The 18,918-nt window shown below is 36.1% G+C and overlaps 2 protein-coding genes, 3 long non-coding RNA genes and 1 pseudogene across 5 annotated transcripts; 2 read left to right on the top strand and 4 right to left on the bottom strand.

Moving 5' to 3' along the window:
• Positions 1-6,225: 6,225 nt before the first annotated feature.
• LOC114533197 lies at positions 6,226-8,340 on the bottom strand (annotated as a pseudogene).
• A 3,120-nt stretch (positions 8,341-11,460) lies between these two features.
• Positions 11,461-12,802, top strand: LOC114533196 (the record flags this gene model as incomplete). The annotated part of the gene is made up of 4 exons (XM_028554698.1): positions 11,461-11,523; positions 11,768-11,943; positions 12,181-12,412; positions 12,725-12,802. Coding segments are annotated over exons 1-4 (549 nt in total), but the record flags the coding sequence as incomplete, so codon positions are not given.
• Positions 12,803-14,081: 1,279 nt separating this feature from the next.
• On the top strand, positions 14,082-15,445 carry LOC114533195. The gene is made up of 4 exons (XM_028554697.1): positions 14,082-14,265; positions 14,697-14,802; positions 14,891-15,052; positions 15,281-15,445. The coding sequence occupies exons 1-4, from the start codon at positions 14,120-14,122 to the stop codon at positions 15,443-15,445; spliced, it is 579 nt and encodes a 192-aa protein (XP_028410498.1). The 5' UTR covers positions 14,082-14,119.
• Positions 15,446-15,786: 341 nt separating this feature from the next.
• Positions 15,787-16,454, bottom strand: LOC114533189. Its single transcript, XR_003688031.1, has 3 exons — positions 16,339-16,454; positions 16,001-16,081; positions 15,787-15,857 (listed from the first exon to the last, which is right to left on the bottom strand). It is a non-coding gene; the product is annotated as an uncharacterized LOC114533189 (long non-coding RNA).
• A 136-nt stretch (positions 16,455-16,590) lies between these two features.
• On the bottom strand, positions 16,591-17,036 carry LOC114533217. The gene is made up of 3 exons (XR_003688033.1): positions 17,011-17,036; positions 16,799-16,887; positions 16,591-16,654 (listed from the first exon to the last, which is right to left on the bottom strand). It is a non-coding gene; the product is annotated as an uncharacterized LOC114533217 (long non-coding RNA).
• A 6-nt stretch (positions 17,037-17,042) lies between these two features.
• On the bottom strand, positions 17,043-18,492 carry LOC114533216. The gene is made up of 3 exons (XR_003688032.1): positions 18,420-18,492; positions 17,577-17,639; positions 17,043-17,082 (listed from the first exon to the last, which is right to left on the bottom strand). It is a non-coding gene; the product is annotated as an uncharacterized LOC114533216 (long non-coding RNA).
• Between the last annotated feature and the right edge of the window lie 426 nt (positions 18,493-18,918).

Below are 18,918 nucleotides of genomic sequence, written 5' to 3'. Positions count from 1 at the left end.
ACAGACTCAGTGTGAAAATATTTGTACTTTTGAAGTAGATCAATTACAAAAAGAAATTTCTGTATTCTCTACATTTTTGAACACAGAACTTAGTTCAAAAACATTAACTGAATGTGACCTCACTGGATGTTTTTCCAAATTGACTTCAGATGTTAAAGATAATTGTCAATGTTTAAAGCAATGTTTAAAGCAATGTTTCAATTGTTCAGTTACAATAGCTTCTGGGCTAATGAACAAAAACTGATATTGACAATCTGGCTGTTTCAGATTATGTAATATATTCTGTCTTTCATTATCAGTTAGCATTGTGTTGTAATAGCATGTGTTGATTCCACATTGTTGTAGTCTTGCAACTTGGTCACTCATTAACATAATAAGAGGTGATACTACAAATGCCAAGCCAGGTGTCATTAGACAAGGAAGAGTATATATAACTGTTTTACCACCACCTGTTGGAATAATTACAACTGTATCTTCTCCAGACAATATAAACTCAATAGCTTCACCTTGGCCTGGTCTGAATTCTTGATGTCCAAAAACTGTTTGGAGAAACTGCAAAGGTGTCTTACATTCTCGAGAAATTTGCATTTGCAAGCACTTGTCTGGCACAGGTGTTTGATGTCTTGGCAATAACATAGACTGCAATAGATACAAACAAGAAATACTACTTTATACAATTATTTTAAATTATTTGAAATTTTAAATGCCTGCACAATTTAAAGCAACGCCAACGAGTATTCAATTAAAAAGACTAAACTTAAATATCCACATGCTACAGGAACCCTGGCAAGTATTAATGTATGTTGCAAATTTTAAAAACGGTAACTTACCCTCTTAGGGGAAACAAAACATTCAGCATAAATTTTTGCACATGCATCCCAAAGTTTAAAACATTGGCCAAGGTGATCAGTTACACTAGAAGATATTTTAACTCGAACATGACAAGGATTCCCGCTAAGATTTTTAGAATGCCACTGTGTTTCAAATATAAGCCATATAATTTTGCTGCCTCCCGTCTCGTGCTTGCCATAACTTTAAGAGTAGTCATCTTGTTAGCCAAATTTTCAGTAATGTGTTCCACCGAAAACTCCTCGTACTTTTGCAAACTGCAACAGTTCACATTCTGAAATATAAATATTTTAATAGATATTTATATTTTGCCTATTGTGTGCGCAAAGATCAGTTTGTGCAGTTGTGGTTTTGTGCTCATAAAAATTAAAATTGACAAAATTACAAAAGTATAAAGAGATAAACATTAACTTACTGCTTCGCCGCGAATCTTGGCTAGTTTTTGCAATACACTGAAAGTTTCCTGCCCATGCAAGTCTTGAAATAGCAACCTACATTCTTTAACAAGTCTTTCGTCAAGGGCCATATGTCGATGTTTCACCCGAAAATGTTGAATTAAACCTGCATCTTCTAAATAAAATTTTATTTCTTTCGTATTTTCATAACATTTAGAACAGATTACTTTACCGGAAACATTCGCTTCTTGAAATGGTCTGGTAGTCAACGACAAAACATTCTTTGTTTCATTTATAGTCTCAATCAATCAATCAATCAATAAACTTTATTTGCAGAGGGTTAAAAATATTACATAGCTAATATACCTGGTAAGTCAAAAGACTTATCTTCCCCAGGGCCCTCACTATTTAGTTAAAAATACAAGTTGAAGTTATTTACAAAAGGTAAAAAATTGTTAATTACTAGTTAAAAAATAATTAGTTAAATATTTCCTCTTAAAATCGTTTAAAGATACACTTTCTCTAATGTTTGAACTTAATGTGTTCCATATCTTTACACTACTATATCCAAACGTGTTCGTATATATCTGTTTATGTTTTCCTGGAGGCAAATACAGATCATTTGCAGAGCTTGATCGGGTTGTCCTTGTATGAACTTGTCTGACAAACCTAAACATATTTGTCATATAATCCGGACTTAAATAATTTAGACTTTTATAGACCATAATAGCTTTACGATACTTAATACGATCCTCGATAGGCATCCAATTTAAGGTTAAAAACATATCTTTACTGGGGTAACGATTATCCGTGATGTCTAAAATTACTCTGGCTGCTCTTTTTTGAGTTAAATTAATCTTCTTAACATGAGGTGAACCACCCCAAACAATGGAACAATAATCCATGTGTGGAAGAATGTGCGCATTAAAGAACAGTTTCCGTGTCTGTAACGGTAAATATCGTTTAATTCTACGAAGTAGAGCTATACTCCTATTCATCTTTGAAACAGTGGTGTTTATATGATCTTCCCAGGACAAATTGTGATTCATAATGACGCCAAGTAACGGTTTTGAAGTAACGTTTTTCAGTGGTTTATCGTTGAGGCTAACACACAGATTTTCATTTTGTGGTAACTGAAGCCGTTTTTGCCACGATGTTATGAGCATACACTTCGTTTTGTCTGCATTTGGCATCATTTTGTTGTCATTACACCAGTTTGAGATCTATTTTGAAAAATATTCATGAGATGATACGTAATTATAATATGATATGTAATTTGACGCCATATTGGAAACATTATATGGCAGAGGCTTCTCAAATTTCATTTTTCAACCCGCAACCGCCCGACTCCCTCCCGTCCGCCCGCCACTCACCGCTACTATTATTAGCTCCCTCCCGTCCGCCCGCTACTACGAATTATATCATATAATTCTCAATTGTATTATATAATTCTCAATTATTGTTAGATTACCCAAAAAGCCTCTGCGGAGGAGAGTGTACATCCACTAAGCCTCTAACGGTACAATATTATTAAAAATATTCATTCCTAAAATGATACTGTACTGTAATATGGTATAAACGTTTTATTCCTTTTTATGGTTTGATTTTGAAGTTTGAGTATAGTGATAAGATATGACCGGAATCAAGATTCTTTGTAAAATCTATATATAGTGTTATACGCATTGATTACATTTCAGATTTTGCTGAAAATTTTGTATTATGCGTGTGGTTCCAAAATACAATTTACAATCAGCAATGTGTTGGGGCTCTCTTGCCTTTCATAGAAATTACAAACCGGTGCTTCAGAAAATATTGCTGAACTGACACAATGTATACAATAACAATTCCTCTTAAAATCATCTTACAGGACTTGTTAACATTTTTGCAAACTGTGGTGGAAGCTTTAGTATTGTATTATTGTCCATTCATATTGTTTGTTGTCTTGTAGAACAAAACCAATTACTACCTTTAAAAACCTGTAACAAATGTCATTTTACATTTGACAGAAGGATACGCAAGTTGAGCAGAGAGAGCTAGAGGTTGATGAAATCCTGAGAGCAACATTGCGCTCATCTGTAAATATAGACAGTTTGGTGCAGAACTTACTCCAGAATCCAAGGGTATACACTGTATTTTTAAACACCTTGCTGAAAACCATAAATAATGAGTTGACAAATGTCACTCGACGAACAGAACCATCAGTTTTACGAGGCAGGGGGTATAATGATATGAGTTCTACTGGGTGGATGGCAGGGGTCAGGTAGCACGTCTCGCAATGTCCTACCTGATTGGTCGAAACAAGTGTTCCGGTTTCGAGGGTTTCAAATTAGCCACTTCCGGTTTCGAATATTTACGTTTTTGTAAAACATTTTTACCAAAGCGTTTTTGTTTAAAAGAATTTCGCAGGTAAATCGTTTCAATAGTTTCAATGGTCTCAGGATATCAAGGGTTTCAAGGCTTTCAATGGTTTCATTGGTTCCAAGGCCTTCAATGGTTCCAATGGTCTCAATGGTTTCAAAGGTTTCAAAGGTTTCAATGGTTTCAAGTGTTTGAATGGTTTCAATGGTCTCAAGGGTTTCAGGGGTTTCAATGGTTTCAATGCTCTCAATGGTTTCAAAGGTTCCAATGGTCTCAATGGTTTCAATGGTTCCAATGGTCTCAATGGTTTCAAAGGTTCCAATGGTCTCAATGGTTTCAATGGTTTCAATGGTCTCAATGGTTTCAATGGTTTCAATGGTCTCAATGGTTTCAATGGTTTTAATGGTCTCGGGGGTTTCAAGGGTTTCAGGGGTTTCAATGATTTCAATGGTCCCAATGGTCTTGGGGGTTTCAAGGGTTTCAATGGTCCAATGTTCAGGGGTTTCAATGGTCTCGGGGGTTTCAGGGGTTTCAAGGGTTTCAGGGGTTTCAATGGTTTCAATGGTCTCAAGGGTTTCAGGGGTTTCAAGGGTTTCAGGGGTCTCAATGGTCAATGGTCCAATGGTCTTGGGGGTTTCAGGGTTTCAATGGTTTCAGGGGTTTCAAGGGTTTCAGGGGTCAATGGTTTCAATGGTCCCAATGGTCTCGGGGGTTTCAAGGTTTCAATGGTTCAGGGTTCATGGTTTCAATGGTCCAATGGTCTCAGGGGTTTCAATGGTCTCGGGGGTTTCAGGGGTTTCAAGGGTTTCATGGTTTCAATGGTTTCAATGGTTTCAATGGTCCCAATGGTCTCAGGGGTTTCAGGGGTTTCAAGGGTTTCAGGGGTTTCAAGGGTTTCAGGGGTTTCAATGGTTTCAATGGTTTCAAGGGTTTCATGGTTCAATGGTTTCAATGGTCTCACAATGGTCTCGGGGTTTCAGGGTTTCAATGGTTTCAGGGGTTTCAATGGTTTCAATGGTCCCAATGGTCTCAGGGGTTTCAATGGTCTCGGGGGTTTCAGGGGTTTCAAGGGTTTCAGGGGTTTCAATGGTTTCAGGGGTTTCAAGGGTTTCAGGGGTCTCAATGGTTTCAATGGTCCCAATGGTCTCGGGGGTTTCAAGGGTTTCAATGGTTTCAATGGTCTCAGGGGTTTCAAGGGTTTCAATGGTTCCAATGGTCTTGGGGGTTTCAAGGGTTTCAATTGTCTCAAGGGTTTCAATGGTTTCAGGGGTTTCAAGGGTTTCAATTGGATGCGCTTTTACAAATATATGTTATCTAATATCTACATTAAATTACAACTATTTACCAAAGTTACAATAATTAGAAATATGCTAGTTTAAAAAAATAGTCAAATATGATCAGGTCATCAGGAAGAGCATTCCATGCATAATCCATATGGACCTTAGCAGCTGCCATACTAAAAAAGAAATTATGATTATCTAATGATTTTTTTTCAATAATCATGTCTTTTTTTCTCACAATAGGGAGGCTCCTTCATTTGTAGTGCCAGCTGTATGACAGTATGAGATTCGAAGAGCAAAGGGAGCATCCTAGCTGGAGTTTTATTGGTTGTCGTTATCACGAGTATTTTTGTAACCTAAATTGAGTTATTTAAGGCGTTGATGTGTGTGTTTTCTAAATTGGATTTGCAACCGTGCTAAATTGATTTGAACTGTCTAAATTTTATATAATTTTATCTGAAATTGATTGCGATTATTGTGATTATTGCGATTGTGAAAATCAGAGTGCCAGGCCAGGAGTGGTGTAGATTTCATTTACCCTTTTTGGATACCATTCAATTTTGACACCGTAAATTTGTCTTTTACTGTGTAAACGTAACATTCTTCACATTAATTAGATAAGTATGCAATATATACTAATAATACTACAAAAGAAATAGTATAATATAACAACAAAGGTGATTATAGAAAACTCTGGCCTCGGATTTCGCGTTTTTGATGGACGAAAAATTTCCATTATATCAGAAATATTTCGCGAAATTTAAAATATAAAAGGCATTAAACTTCGCGAAATATTTCTTATTTCATAAAAATTCTTTTTTTGGAGTTACTATTGTATTATTTTATGATTAAAAAATGCGTTATCTATGCTAACATACGAGCTCTACATCCATTTTGACGGGGTATTTAATTTCGGGAAAATTTCGCGGAGTATTTTCAAAATTAAATACGATAATTTTGACAAAAATACTGTCCCTAAAAGGGAAAAAATCTGGCCAAAATTCGAGGTAAAAACTACCTTGTAGCACGCTGCTTAACTTATTTTGCGTAAAACATTGTTTTATTTGAATTGCCGTAAACTTGTCGAGATATCTGTTTACGTTTATAAACAAATGTATTTTCTACAACAAATTCGTTTTTTCAAAAAATCTCCTTTGTAATTATACTAAAACAATATTCTGAATATCGCTAAATAAAAACCAGGACTTCGTCTCATTTTTTTACTCAGCGATATTCTCGGCGATATTCAGCTCGCCTTCAGCGAAACTGGTAAATTATCAAGTTTGGTAAACATGCAAACTGATTAAAATTCATAACCATAGACATAGTAATTGTTATTACTTTTATCGTTCTTTCAGTTTAAATCGCAGTAATTCATCTCTTACCAACACTTCGTTGTCTTTTTTACCTATGGAAAGGTTAATTTGTTGCCTTTTCACTATCTCCTCATTTTGGTAGTAGTCCATTAAGTAGTTGAAGAAGATATGTGTCCCGAAATTCTGCTGACAAGAGCTTCTTAAACGCCGCGCATTTTTGCTGTTATTTTGACATTCTTGTACGCTAGTTGTGATGGAGTTTGCTTGCGCACACAAGTTGATATCATGGTACTGACATAACGGCGACTTGTGGGGATTAGAACTGGCGTGGAATCTGTCACCAAGCACGTAACGTTCACTACAACCAGAGAGTGGATGGCATCTACCAACCGTGCGATCATTTGATTCTGTAGTATCAGTACTGGCCTTATACTCTGGCGGCACAATAGACGGGACATTGTGATTCTGAAAAGATATATCATTTTGTTAGACGTGTACATTTTTAATAATATTTACGCCTCATTACGCTTTATAATATTTTCGTGTTTATTGACTGAAAACAACAAATTTTTAAAAAAATGAGTAATTCTATTGCCTTGAAATTTGCAAAGCAGGACAAAATCGTCAGGCTTGCTACGCCACTGTATACATATGTACATGCAATATTATATACACTATATCTACATGCATGTATTGTAATTTTAATAATTATGAATTACATCTTTGGGTTCCTTTCCAAGTATTGGTTTTTCGAAACATCCACTTCTTTCACCCCAAAGCTCTTTCGAGACATTTGGAGCGCGACATTCAAGATGTCGGACAAAGCCACAAGGTGTGTCGTTGATAAAGACCATTGGTGGATACTTGAGCGACAAGTAAATGTCTGCAGCATCTCTGACAGACTCGGTCAGGGCAAGAAACTTCGATGCAACAGTACACTGAAATAAAGATCGTGAATCTTCATATAAACTCCGCATGTGCGCGAAAATTGCTATATATCTATACAGTTATTCCTGCCACCATGTGACATAAATTACTCCTAAAGAGTCGTTTTTTGGGGGGTCAATTTTACCTTAAAATTGACATTTTGGGGGACCTTTTTTAGAAAGATGCCGTACATAACATACCACACTTATATGTTTTATGTGTTAAAAAACTTACTCCGTGTCGACAAACGAAATGATAAAATCCACCAGTTTTTCCAGGAACTTTCGAAAATGTATGACAAGGACTTAACCCAACCATGATGGAACAGTATAAGCTATAAAATCACCAATGAGAGCGACCTATGGAGAAGAGCATTTAGTAGGAAAAAAACAAAATACAGGTAACGATAATCTCATTTGATTGCAACATACTTGTAATAGCTTTATATAAAAAATACCTTTGACTTTCCAGAGGTTTTGATTTTACACCTGCTTGCAACGACAGTTAGCTGCTGCAAGCTAAGGTCCTTTAAATTTTCAATGTCCAAGCTCTCGTTGGTTATGAGCTGATGGAGTATAGCAGGATCACCTAAAGGAAATGTTGTATTATAATCATGGACGTATTTTGACGACAATTACGTCACACTGCTTCATGCACCTGCGATTTCAATGTTAATACAGACGTTTTTTCCAAACAAATATATCGAACATTATAGTAGCTACAATACAGCACAATTTAAACCATAAATTTAACTTTCGAATCACCTTCTTTCTCCGACGTTAAATGGTTGCTTTTCTTATCCATTTCTGTATTATAGCATGTGTGTTCGCCGTGGCTGAGGGAACAATGAGTGGCATCTCCGCTATACCAATCTGAAAAGGGTTCTTGTTGCGGGTGTAAACAACTCTTTCAACTAGTTGTCTTTTGATTTTTTCCAGAAGTTCGTTCAAAGTTAACCCCCCTCTTTGATTTGTATGTCGGTCTTTTCATAAACAATCTGAAATGAATTAAAATGGCAAATTTCCAATATATTGTAAAATACTAGTAAAAAATATTATCGCCTTCACCGGGAAAATGTTAAGTAAGTTCTACTACTGTACCTCGGCATTACTGCAACAATTTTTTTCATTACCGTCACCAGGCAAACTTCGGGCAAATCCCACATATACCACATATTACATCGTTCAAGTCCCTTTCAGTTATTGCTTCAAACATCAAATAACCTTGTATATTAGATCCTCAATGTATTGCAGTTCACTCAATGACGGATTCTAACAAGAATTAACTCGTGAGTTCTATAAAGATAATTAAATTCTAAAGCCATTTTACATTTGTCAAGCATTTAGAGCATACAAAAATTGCTAAATCGTGAAGAAAATATTCTGGACTTTCGAAGTTTAATTGTTGAAACAGCACTGTCACATTATTACGGGTGCTGGTGAAATTTTTACTCATAAAGATCTCTTTGAAGTGAAGCAGTCAAACAGTTGCTGATAAACTGTTCACTCGCCACAACGACTTTTTAGGGGGTATCACACCTCGACGATTATTATTTTACATGGCCTACGAGGTCGGAGTTGGCCTGTGGTGGGCCCAGCTGCCCAAGCGTCACGTGTGTTTGCTAAATTTGCTATTATGGATCTGGATTACTGAACAATGCGTGTCGAACCTAAAAAGATTCCTGTGTAAAGTGTCTACAAACAAAAGCACGGTCAGAGCTCGAGTCCTACGCGGGACTATGGGTGGGGCAGAGATTGTTGCAAGCAATACAATAGACCTTATGCATAATGACGTAACAAGCCGTGACACCTGCAGGAAATTCTGGTCTTTTAGGGAAATTTTAAATTTTCGCCGTTGCTACAGACCAGAATTCCCTGCAGGCGTCACAGCTTGATGCGTCATTATATACATAATGTCTATTTAGGTAAGTTAACAACTTTTTTAATTGCAATACTCATATCATACTTATACCTCTTTAGATTTAATCTGCATCATTGCCAACTTTGCTCGGATAACGTTTGTGAGTGGATGTCCTGTCTTGAAGTACTCCGAATTTCCAGTAAGATATCAAGGATACCATCAGCTTGTCAGAAATATTGAAGACCTAAAATACATGTTTGCTTTTGTTTACACCTGCCTTGAACACAAGATACAGGATTGAGTGGTTAACTAAGAACATCGGAACTAATAAGTTAGTCTATCATTAGCAACAGGGGAAGGGAAAATGTACTATTTCGCGGGCGCATCAATAGGATTTCCAAAATCCCGTGTTTTTTTCGCTTTGCGTCGCCGGAATAAATCCCGTAGTATAGAACATGGTGTACCTACAAGCTAAATTACTTAAATTTAAACCTATTATCATGATTCTTGTAGATTCCAAGTATTGCTTCCAGAATTTAAATTATATGCTTCTGAAACTCAAAATTGGCGTCGCGTTGCCGCTTCGCGTTCGGTCTGTGTCGACCTTTAGACGATACTTACCAATATCGAATGGGACTGCTTGGTGCATAGCTTGGCATGCGGAGTTACTGCATATCTTTAACTTTGATGGAAATAAGTTTAACGGATTCAGATCGGTGATGAGGTAACAATTTCCCTTCTTGCCTGGATGGGACTTAGGTGGGAGGGGAGAACACTTTCTGGCAATCGCTACAGCATGGAACAAAAACTTCTGGCCAACCATCTGAGATGCCTGTTCCAGGTGTTAACGTCATGTTCCAATATTGTTTATGTTGTCGTTTTTCGTAATTTATAAGGGAGCTGCCTTGCCAAAGCGATATCAACTGTGTAGTCCCTTGCGGATGCTTTACTGTTTATATCAGGCAATTGTTTCCTCTTCGGTTGGATTGTCAGGTAATGAAGATGGTTCAGTCTCCTCCTGCTTTGTTGTGCTAAGCAATACATGTGCAAATGTATGCAATTACACTTCACTTTTTTGTGCTTTCCTTTCGCCATATAACCACGACAATCTTTGCCAGTACACGACATACCCTCTTTTGTTACGTCAACGTGACAAAAACCAAGTGGATTGCTGGCTGTTGCCTCTGCGTAAATCGCGTGGTTGGTGTGTGAAATTTTTTACAACAGGCGCAAAACCATTGTCTTTTGCAAACTGACATGCTCGCGAAAGACTCTCGCTAATGGTGCTGCTACATGGGTAGGTTGTCAGCGATTCATTGTTGACGGAAATCTGTTGCAAAGGAGTTGTTTTTTATCTACTGCCTCGTTATGTGTTCGCAGGTAAACTGTTTTGTTTCGCCAGAACTAACATGCATTGCACGTTTATCTTTGCAGTTGTTATTCAAACACATCCAATTACCACTTTCATCCTTTGTAACAAAACACCTGTTTCCACGTTTAGTTGTCGCAACTGAAACAATTGATTGGGTTACGGTGACTGCGCTAGAAATTTTTACCGCAGTTTTGGGTCTTTTTTCTGACGTATGCGATCCACCAATAAATTCACCGCAACTCGAACACTCTTTGGGCTTATAGCGATTGAAATACTCAGCACTGCATTTCGGGCACTGCCCTTTGCCACGTTTTCTTCCCTTCGAATCCATATCCAAATATTACAATAATTAAATAAAATACGATCACTTCTCAACGAAAAAATTGTATAAAACGCAACGCTCTTACTATAAGTTTGACAGTTGATGAAGTAATCATGCATGTTTAAGCTATTGTTCAATTTAGTAACCCCTTGTCAGCACTTTTGACTTTCCTTAAGTTTTGATTGGACAAACAATAGAACGCCATAGTTGTTTTTACTTTTGCCAACGCGGCGTATTTACAAAGTTCAAGCCAAAACAATGGCTAAAAAGCATTTTTTTAAATTGGGATTAAAAGCAAAATATTTACATCCGAATCCATAACATGAAGAAAAGTTAATTAGTGTTTTTACAGTTTTCTACAAAAGTGACTAATATCTCATACTAAATTCGTGGTTTTTAACATACATTTGAAGCTTTAAATTTTTTTGCCAACACAGCTTCTTTTTAAAGTGCAAGCCATTGTCATTTTTAATGGAGCTATACAAATCTGACTAAAACAATTTAAAATAAATTTTTCCTGGAGTTCTGATACGTTACACCAAAACACAAATGATGCATTGTTTTCATGTCGTCGATCAAAACAATTTTTAAGCACATTTGGTTGGTTGAGGAGATCGAACAATCAGATTGTCAAAGTTACTTTTGACTTGCTAACACAGCATATTTGTAAAGTGCAAGCTAACACAAAAACACAATAGAAGCAAATCTCACACTGACCGTGCACTGACGAGAGACAAAATAATCAAGGACAGGTGTAATATACAGATCTACTTAGCTTATCATGAGCTCGCCAAAAAGTGATGAAGACTCCATTTATTCTGAGACAAGGGATAATGAAGAAGAGGTGAGTTAAAAATTTCGATTACAATTAATGTATACATGCATGATAAGCCGTTAGGTTAGCGGTAGAAAAGAAACCAGTGGCGTCGCGATGCAGGCAGGGAGGGAGCTGTACCCCGCCCAGCGGGCGATTTCGCCAAAGTATTTTCTATTGCCAAAGAACAAAATTTGGAAAACATCTATAAATTTGACTGAGCAGTTTCGTTTTTTCATAGTATATAAAACTGGTGTTTTTTTTAATTCTATAGTGGGGAGAAACGTCTTTCCACGAGTTATTCGCAGAAAAGCAAGGCCAGACGTATATAAAAAATGGCGAGGGCTGGGTGTTATTTGGAGATTTCACTCTTAAATTTTTGGGGGAAATGAGTTGTGGCAGCTGGGTGTGCTCATGTACGGCCCGGGTTCTTGGTCAGTACGAGCAAAGGTATATCAATATCGTATTCTTCTCTTGTATATATTTTATATTGGTCTGTTCTGTTCTGACATTTTCATACATACCATATCACCCGATGTAACGATATTTCACCCAATGTTTTTTGAATGCAAAGGTAATATTACTGTATAACCTATCCCGTAAAATTTTGACAGCTCTCTTCGCTCTCGTCTCGAGGTTGTACTATTTTTGGTTTTAGTTTAAAATTGCATGCTTTGTTCATCGCAGGAGAATTGTGATACCAGCCAGTGCGTTTGATTCAAAACCGAAATTTCTCGAGAAAACAAGAAACGCATTCGGTGGCGGCCTGTTCAACATAAGTGATGCTAACGTGAGGGATATTGAGGCATATTACAATTACCTCAAAGAGGAATACTACGCAGGGAGTCCCAAAGCGTATTACGGGGTCGAGCTAATTGGACGGCAAAAAGAGACAGGCTACTGGTGTCTTTCAAGGGAGGTATGGGCATTAACGTTTTTTTTTAAATCTTCATTGAGAATTGCGCAAAAAATAAATGGGACATGCATGCAGGTATTGCCATTGTTAAAAACTCCCAGTGCGTGTTCACTTGCAACTGGTTAATCCTGCCTCTTTTCTTAATCTTCGAAATACATGCACAGTTATGTTATCCACGCGGACATGACAACCGCAAAGTTTTTTTTTTTCATTACTTTCTTCACATCCATGCGCTATATGTTGCTGTGGCGTACATAGCGATGTAAAAATCCCATTATAATTACTATGTATCTATAATAGTTTGTTTCATTTCAGATACAAATAAACAATGATGGCCAGTTTCTTAAGGAAGAAGACAAGAAACACTATTTTAGCCAAACGGATCTGACGGATTTTGAGCTTTTCCTTGAGGAGCGATTATTAAGCGACAGCTCAAATTTGTTGCTAATATGCCAAAGGTTTGTTCATTTTTTACCAACAATTTACTCCGAATACAATCGATTTCAAAATCACAGATTAAAACAGTGGCGGACACTGTCATATGACCCACATGAAATATTGGGGGTAGGCGTTTCGAGAATTCTAGGGAAATTTAGGCATGCCCCCCAATTGAAAAATAATGCATAAAATTGTATTGTAAAACATATACCGTCGCGTGAGAGACTGAAGTATAATAGCGTTAGATACTACAGACATATAATATTATAGTGAGGTTGATTAAAATTGTAATTATTTGCACCAGTTCACATCTCCTTCCCTTTAAGAACAAAGTATAAGATGTCGTTTAAACACCATTGGTGGGGTTAAATAGTAGCAAACATAAGATGCAGCAAATCTACGACGCGTATATGAGGAGAAACTATTGTTTTACCTATTATTCTATACAGTTTTATGATACGGAAAAAAACTAAAACTAATTTCCAAAACTGTTTTTATGTCACGACTTTGGTGCATCCTAAGCTCGCTAGTGAACCATCTGAGCACAATCCATTTCATATAGATTTATCGAGGAATCATTGGCGTTCAAGGAAAATACAATGGCCTTCAAGTTAGCGACAGCATTTCTTCTGCTTCGTCTCTTAAGAACAGGCGATAATAACCATTGGGGTACGCAATTTTCAATATCTTAACTTGGCATATAATTAGTGTATGCATGAAATCGTTGATGCAACTATATCTATGGCATAATTTCTAGTGGTATAAAGGTTTTCTTAAACAGGACGTTATAAAAGTCAATTCTCTAAATACTCGTGCTAGGACATTTGCGTACGAGGTTTGAATCATATGCACGGTTGAATTGAGTTAATTCGAGTTTTCTCGCATATTTCATTATAGACGAGAGTTCAATCTTGCTGCTACATTCCACCATTGCAGAGCGAAATGTCGGGAAATCCTTTACCCTAGATATCCTTTCCAAGGCACAGGGTGTTAATCGTAGACAGCATTCTTTACTGCTGGCTGGTGGAGATCAAAATAAAACAGGAACATCTGTGTAAGTCAAAATATACTATTATTCTGTCCAGTTAACAAACATCTATTTATTAGGGAAGTACATAAACTGAAAAAGCATCCCTCATCAACAAAAAAATGTAAAACGTTTTAATTAAACATTATACACATGCTCTATTTACTCATTACTATTTATGCTTCAATTTTGCGCTCTATAGGGCAATGATTCGAAAAATTTTGACACAAACTAATGTAGTGGTCATGATAGACGATCCAATAATAACGCCAGGTATGGAAGAGTTTCTCCTGCAAACAGGTAGTGGGCTCTTTGCAGGGTCGATAGCAGGTGGATTAGCAGCACCTCAAGGAAGTTTGCTTTTGACCTCTAACAACGATGTTTTCAATAGGTAAGAGAAATCAGAGTATTGACATGCACGAATCAATTTGTATTTAGTTGTACCCTTGCAACAAAGTACGTATAGAATAGTTCATGATCATGAATACAAATATATATATATATATATATATATATATATATATATATATATATATATATATATATATATATATATATAAATTTCGCATGACATGTGTATAACAACTGCCTAAAATAGACAAAACATTTCTCGCCCTTACGTCGTGACAAGGACCCTGGCTTAGGTCAAAACGTCGAGAGGTGCTTTGTCTATATTTTAGGCAGTTGTCATACCACATTTGATAAGAAGCTGTTTGAAGACGCTGCTCTCTAGTTATATTGGAACGTATCCATGCACAAACATATCATGCATATAAGTCTACGGAATTCCTATATATACTGTGAAAATATTAACATTTTCAGAGCCGATGGGAGGATCATTGTGCTAAAATACCGAAAAACGCCATTTTCGGTAGAAGACAGGCAAAAGCTTAAAGCCGGCATTGGATCAATAGCTGAAATTCACACGGTATAATGTTATCTGAAGTTATCGTGTGTTCGTAAGATTTTCGCCACAGGATATTCAATTTATTTTATTTTTACCTTTACTTATATAGGGGTTTCTACTAGCATGGGTGATCAGAATGTTTCCTTTTTGGCAACAGCAATTCCCGACAATTTCCACCCTGGTGGAAAAAATTTTGTCACGATTAGTTCCGCCCAAAATTCAAGACAGATGGCAACAAGGGGCTTCAGCTATTATAGCAACATATGCGATAGTACGTTCACCTTTCGACCAAAAATGTGTAGACGCTAGGGTTAGGACATGCGCTCGATCGTCTGACAAGAATCGCACCTACGTACGCCTTCCAGTCAGAGGAACGGAGTGCATTCTCGGTACTAAAATTGTATTACCTGTTTGAACAGGTATCTTTCGCCAGGAAACAAGACACTGACAAATTCCTTTTATGTTGATTTTCCCTCTCCAATATGATGTTCTTTTTCAGTTTGAAACATCTGTAGGCATAAAACCACGATGCAAGGATGCAATTATGAAACTGATTCAAGATATGGCTGTGGAAAAGGGCAATGATGGCCCAGATTTATTGGAAAAATTAAATACATGCCTGATGGAAAGACTGACGAGGGATGACGAAAATGTACGTAATTGAATAAATTCAATTGATAATAACTAACTAAATTTCGACCAATTTGGCAGTGAAATACCATTGATGCAACCAAACGATGTGGTTTTCACGAGCTAATTATTACTTTACGTTCGTGTACCTATTGGCTTTGCAGGCACTTGTCATTAGGGCAGTTTTCCACTAGGTCAATTTTCTTCTATTGTGAGAATTCAACCGTAGCGGAATACCTTGACCAGTCACAATGGAAAAGAAAATCGAGCCAAAAATTTCACATTCAAATTCAGCCTAGAGGTTGCTCATACAATATCGAATTTATAACTAATTATCGTTTTTCTCAGGTTATGAAATGGCTTAACCATTAACGACTGTTCCCGTTAACCAACAATATGGCCCAGCAATAGGAATAAAATCGTCTGTTCTGGACACGTTTATCAATCTAAAAAGCAAGGTATGTTGTCATAAGATAGTCCTGTGTACATTAAGTGCACCTAATGACCTTGATTGTGAACCCATATGAAAAGAAAGTGATCACGCAACACTTAGCAATAAATTGAAATCCCCTAAGAATAAAGAACATACCTGTTTTACATTTTTATTTTTAATGCGAATCTGTATACACTGTTTAATGTACCATCTGTCACACAGGATGTTTCAGCATTTCTGAAGAGTATGTCAGATAAAACATCAAGCATATCAATGATGTTTGCTGTTCAGGATGACTGTACTATAACAGACATAAAAAAACGAAACGAGGAGAAATGCAAGATGGCCAAAGGTTGGAAAATTCCAATTGCAGTGATAAAACCAGAAGCACTGCACATAATTAATGGTAAATATGTCATATATGCTATAATGCTCTTTAGTGCACAAACAGTGAATAATAAAGTGTTTGGGATGTCATTTCAAGGGAAACTTACAAAATCTTAAATGAAAATGGAAAATATCTTTGATTCCCTGCATATCATTTATTATGAGCAGATAAATTCAATCTTGAATGGCCAATTCATGAAAGTGAAGATTCTGGGGATAAAGCAACATCAGATCAGGTAATAACTGAAGAAGAAGAGGAGGAATTAAATAATGTAGAAGAAAGGCTGATTAATCTAGGAAAAGGTATTAATATTTAATCATAAAACTTGTATGAGTGTAGAGATGATTTTAGTTCTTGCCTCCTGTCCATATATACCATATTACATCCAAATGAGATGGACTTGAACCATGTCTTGCATAGTTCTATAATTAGTTGCCATTAATTATTAATATAATTCATTATCATTTCTTAACGTGTAATGGATGAGATCTTGTAGTGTGTTTGTAGTGTGTACACACATACTGCAGGTAATCAATTTATTATTTATATTTAGATTTTGTAAACACCTTGTGTGGTAGCACCAATGAACCAGAAAGAGAAAATGAGCCTGCCCCTGTAAGTGGCTTGGTTAACAATTTCTTGAATACTCTAATTTCTAACAGGAAAATCATGTATAGAAAAAAATTAATTAAAACATAAAAAAAACCCCATGAAATCCTCACTACTCTTAGAACATTCAATTGAATTAATTACCTTATTATCTATATATCTAATTTACCTGGTACTTATTATATTATCATGTCTTAAATAGTCCTTCTTATCGCCAAACACAGCAAAATGGTGGACAACACTAACACCAAATAGAAAAGAAGTATTTCAAAAGGTAAATTCTAGTATAGGTAAATTCTGTATAGTGTTAATACAGCCCTGCTTGACAATTCCTACACAATACTTAGGAGTTAGGATAATTTGAAATGCTTCTTTATAGGGTGTCCAAGCTGGGATAAAGCTCTCAACCTTTGAAGAAGAGACAGACCCTAACCCAAAAACTACAAAAGGCAAGTGATTTAGACGTATTAAAACGCAATATAAAAATAAAACAAAATTTTCATATGCAATAAATATTTTGCAATCTCACTGCCTTTAAATATTTACAATAATAAATAACCAATCTTCACTTGTACACACACTTAGATAAGGCCAAGAAACGGCTGTTTGCAGAGGGGACAGTCGGAGTTCAAACAAGAAGAGGTACAATATGCAAATAATATTATTAACTATATGTAAAAGCTTATATACTGGTAATGTAAAATTAATAAAATAGAATTTTTACTCAAAAAATACCTTGCAGTCAGGCAGAACATTTCAACAAGCTCCCCAACAACAGAGCACTGCCAAGCATGTGGCCTAGTAAGTCCAACAAAAGATTGGTCTAATCAGTGGGTACAGTGTGATGGCTGCGATAAATGGTTTCATTTGTAAGTAGCAATATGTTATTGAAATATCAATTTCACAAAATACAATCAATACACTCATCGTAACTCTATGGAATAGTCTTCCAAATTAAAGAAAATATTTTTCCAACATATATTGCTTCGGGGAGAGACCCAATTTAAAATTGTTACCATACACTAGTCAACGTGCCGAAAAAATATTTCAGAAGACTTTTAAATTGATATTACATAACTAATAAAATCGTTTTCTATAACCTACAAAATATCTTCTTATAGGGAATGTGTAAAGTTAACAGCACTACCAATGGAAGAAGAACCATGGCAGTGCAACGATTGCGCATAAAAAAATTTGTATATTAAAACTGACAGTGCCAGATGATTTCTGGTAGTTTCGTACTCTTGTCATTCATTCTCCTGCCATTTTATTGTGCTAGATTGTGCTATAGTGTCAGTATTAATTGTTTTTTGAATTTGGAATTGATATTTTCAACGATGTCATATAAAGTATAAAACAGCAAGTTGTAATTTATAATTTTTGGGATATTAATAATAGATAGTCTCGAAGATATTTGCCGTATAAATATACAACGCTACAAAAGCTACCTTTGGTCGAAACTATCACGGTTAAACACTTTGTTGCATGCATAAAACGTTTATATAACTTATATAAGTATGTCCTTGAGGTACACGTATAACTGCTGTCCGCAAATATGCAAAAATACGGGAATCTTACCTCCATTGCTTGTCCTTCAATATCATGGTTTCAAATTATATCGCTGTTGTTGTCGGTCGCCAGAATGATTGAAAAAGCGCATTATCACAGCAGAGTCTACTTTACAAAACTCAGAGCAATTAATAACTATTAAAAACAAGCAAAAACCAGAAAGTAAACGTATATATACGAGTATTTTTTCATACATCGCATTGCGCCATGACAGGCATATTGACTTCCGGAAATTAACAAATATAATTAAAATTCTAAATTCTATTCTATGATTGGTTCGAAACCCTTGAAACCCGAAATCTCATTTTAGCCAATCAGGTTAGATCTTGCGAGAGGTGCTACATATCTGGATGGCAGAAATTATCCAAGAGTTATCGTCAAGGTGTCCAACAGTTTTTAAAGTTCTTTCATCTCTTATGGATATTGAATATAATTATGACAAAAAAGTGGCTCCAACATGTCTCATATATGGCATAATTATGTTCAAGCGATGCCATGAACTGAGTAA

Source organism: Dendronephthya gigantea, unplaced genomic scaffold, assembly GCF_004324835.1.
Source record: "Dendronephthya gigantea isolate DGI-Jeju-01 unplaced genomic scaffold, DenGig_1.0 000087F, whole genome shotgun sequence".
NCBI lineage: Eukaryota > Metazoa > Cnidaria > Anthozoa > Malacalcyonacea > Nephtheidae > Dendronephthya > Dendronephthya gigantea.
The sequence above is the reverse complement of the archived record's forward strand: the minus strand, read 5'-3'. Positions and strand labels throughout refer to the sequence as shown.

What these genes read in the sequence shown, in the direction of transcription:
- LOC114533195 (XM_028554697.1), top strand. Translation starts at nt 14,120, where the DNA reads ATGATAGACGATCCAATAATAACGCCAGGTATGGAAGAGTTTCTCCTG. An exon ending in CAATAGCTGAAATTCACACG is followed by an intron (nt 14,803 to 14,890) that starts GTATAATGTTAT and finishes TTACTTATATAG; the next exon opens with GGGTTTCTACTAGCATGGGT. An exon ending in TTATAGCAACATATGCGATA is followed by an intron (nt 15,053 to 15,280) that starts GTACGTTCACCT and finishes GTTCTTTTTCAG; the next exon opens with TTTGAAACATCTGTAGGCAT.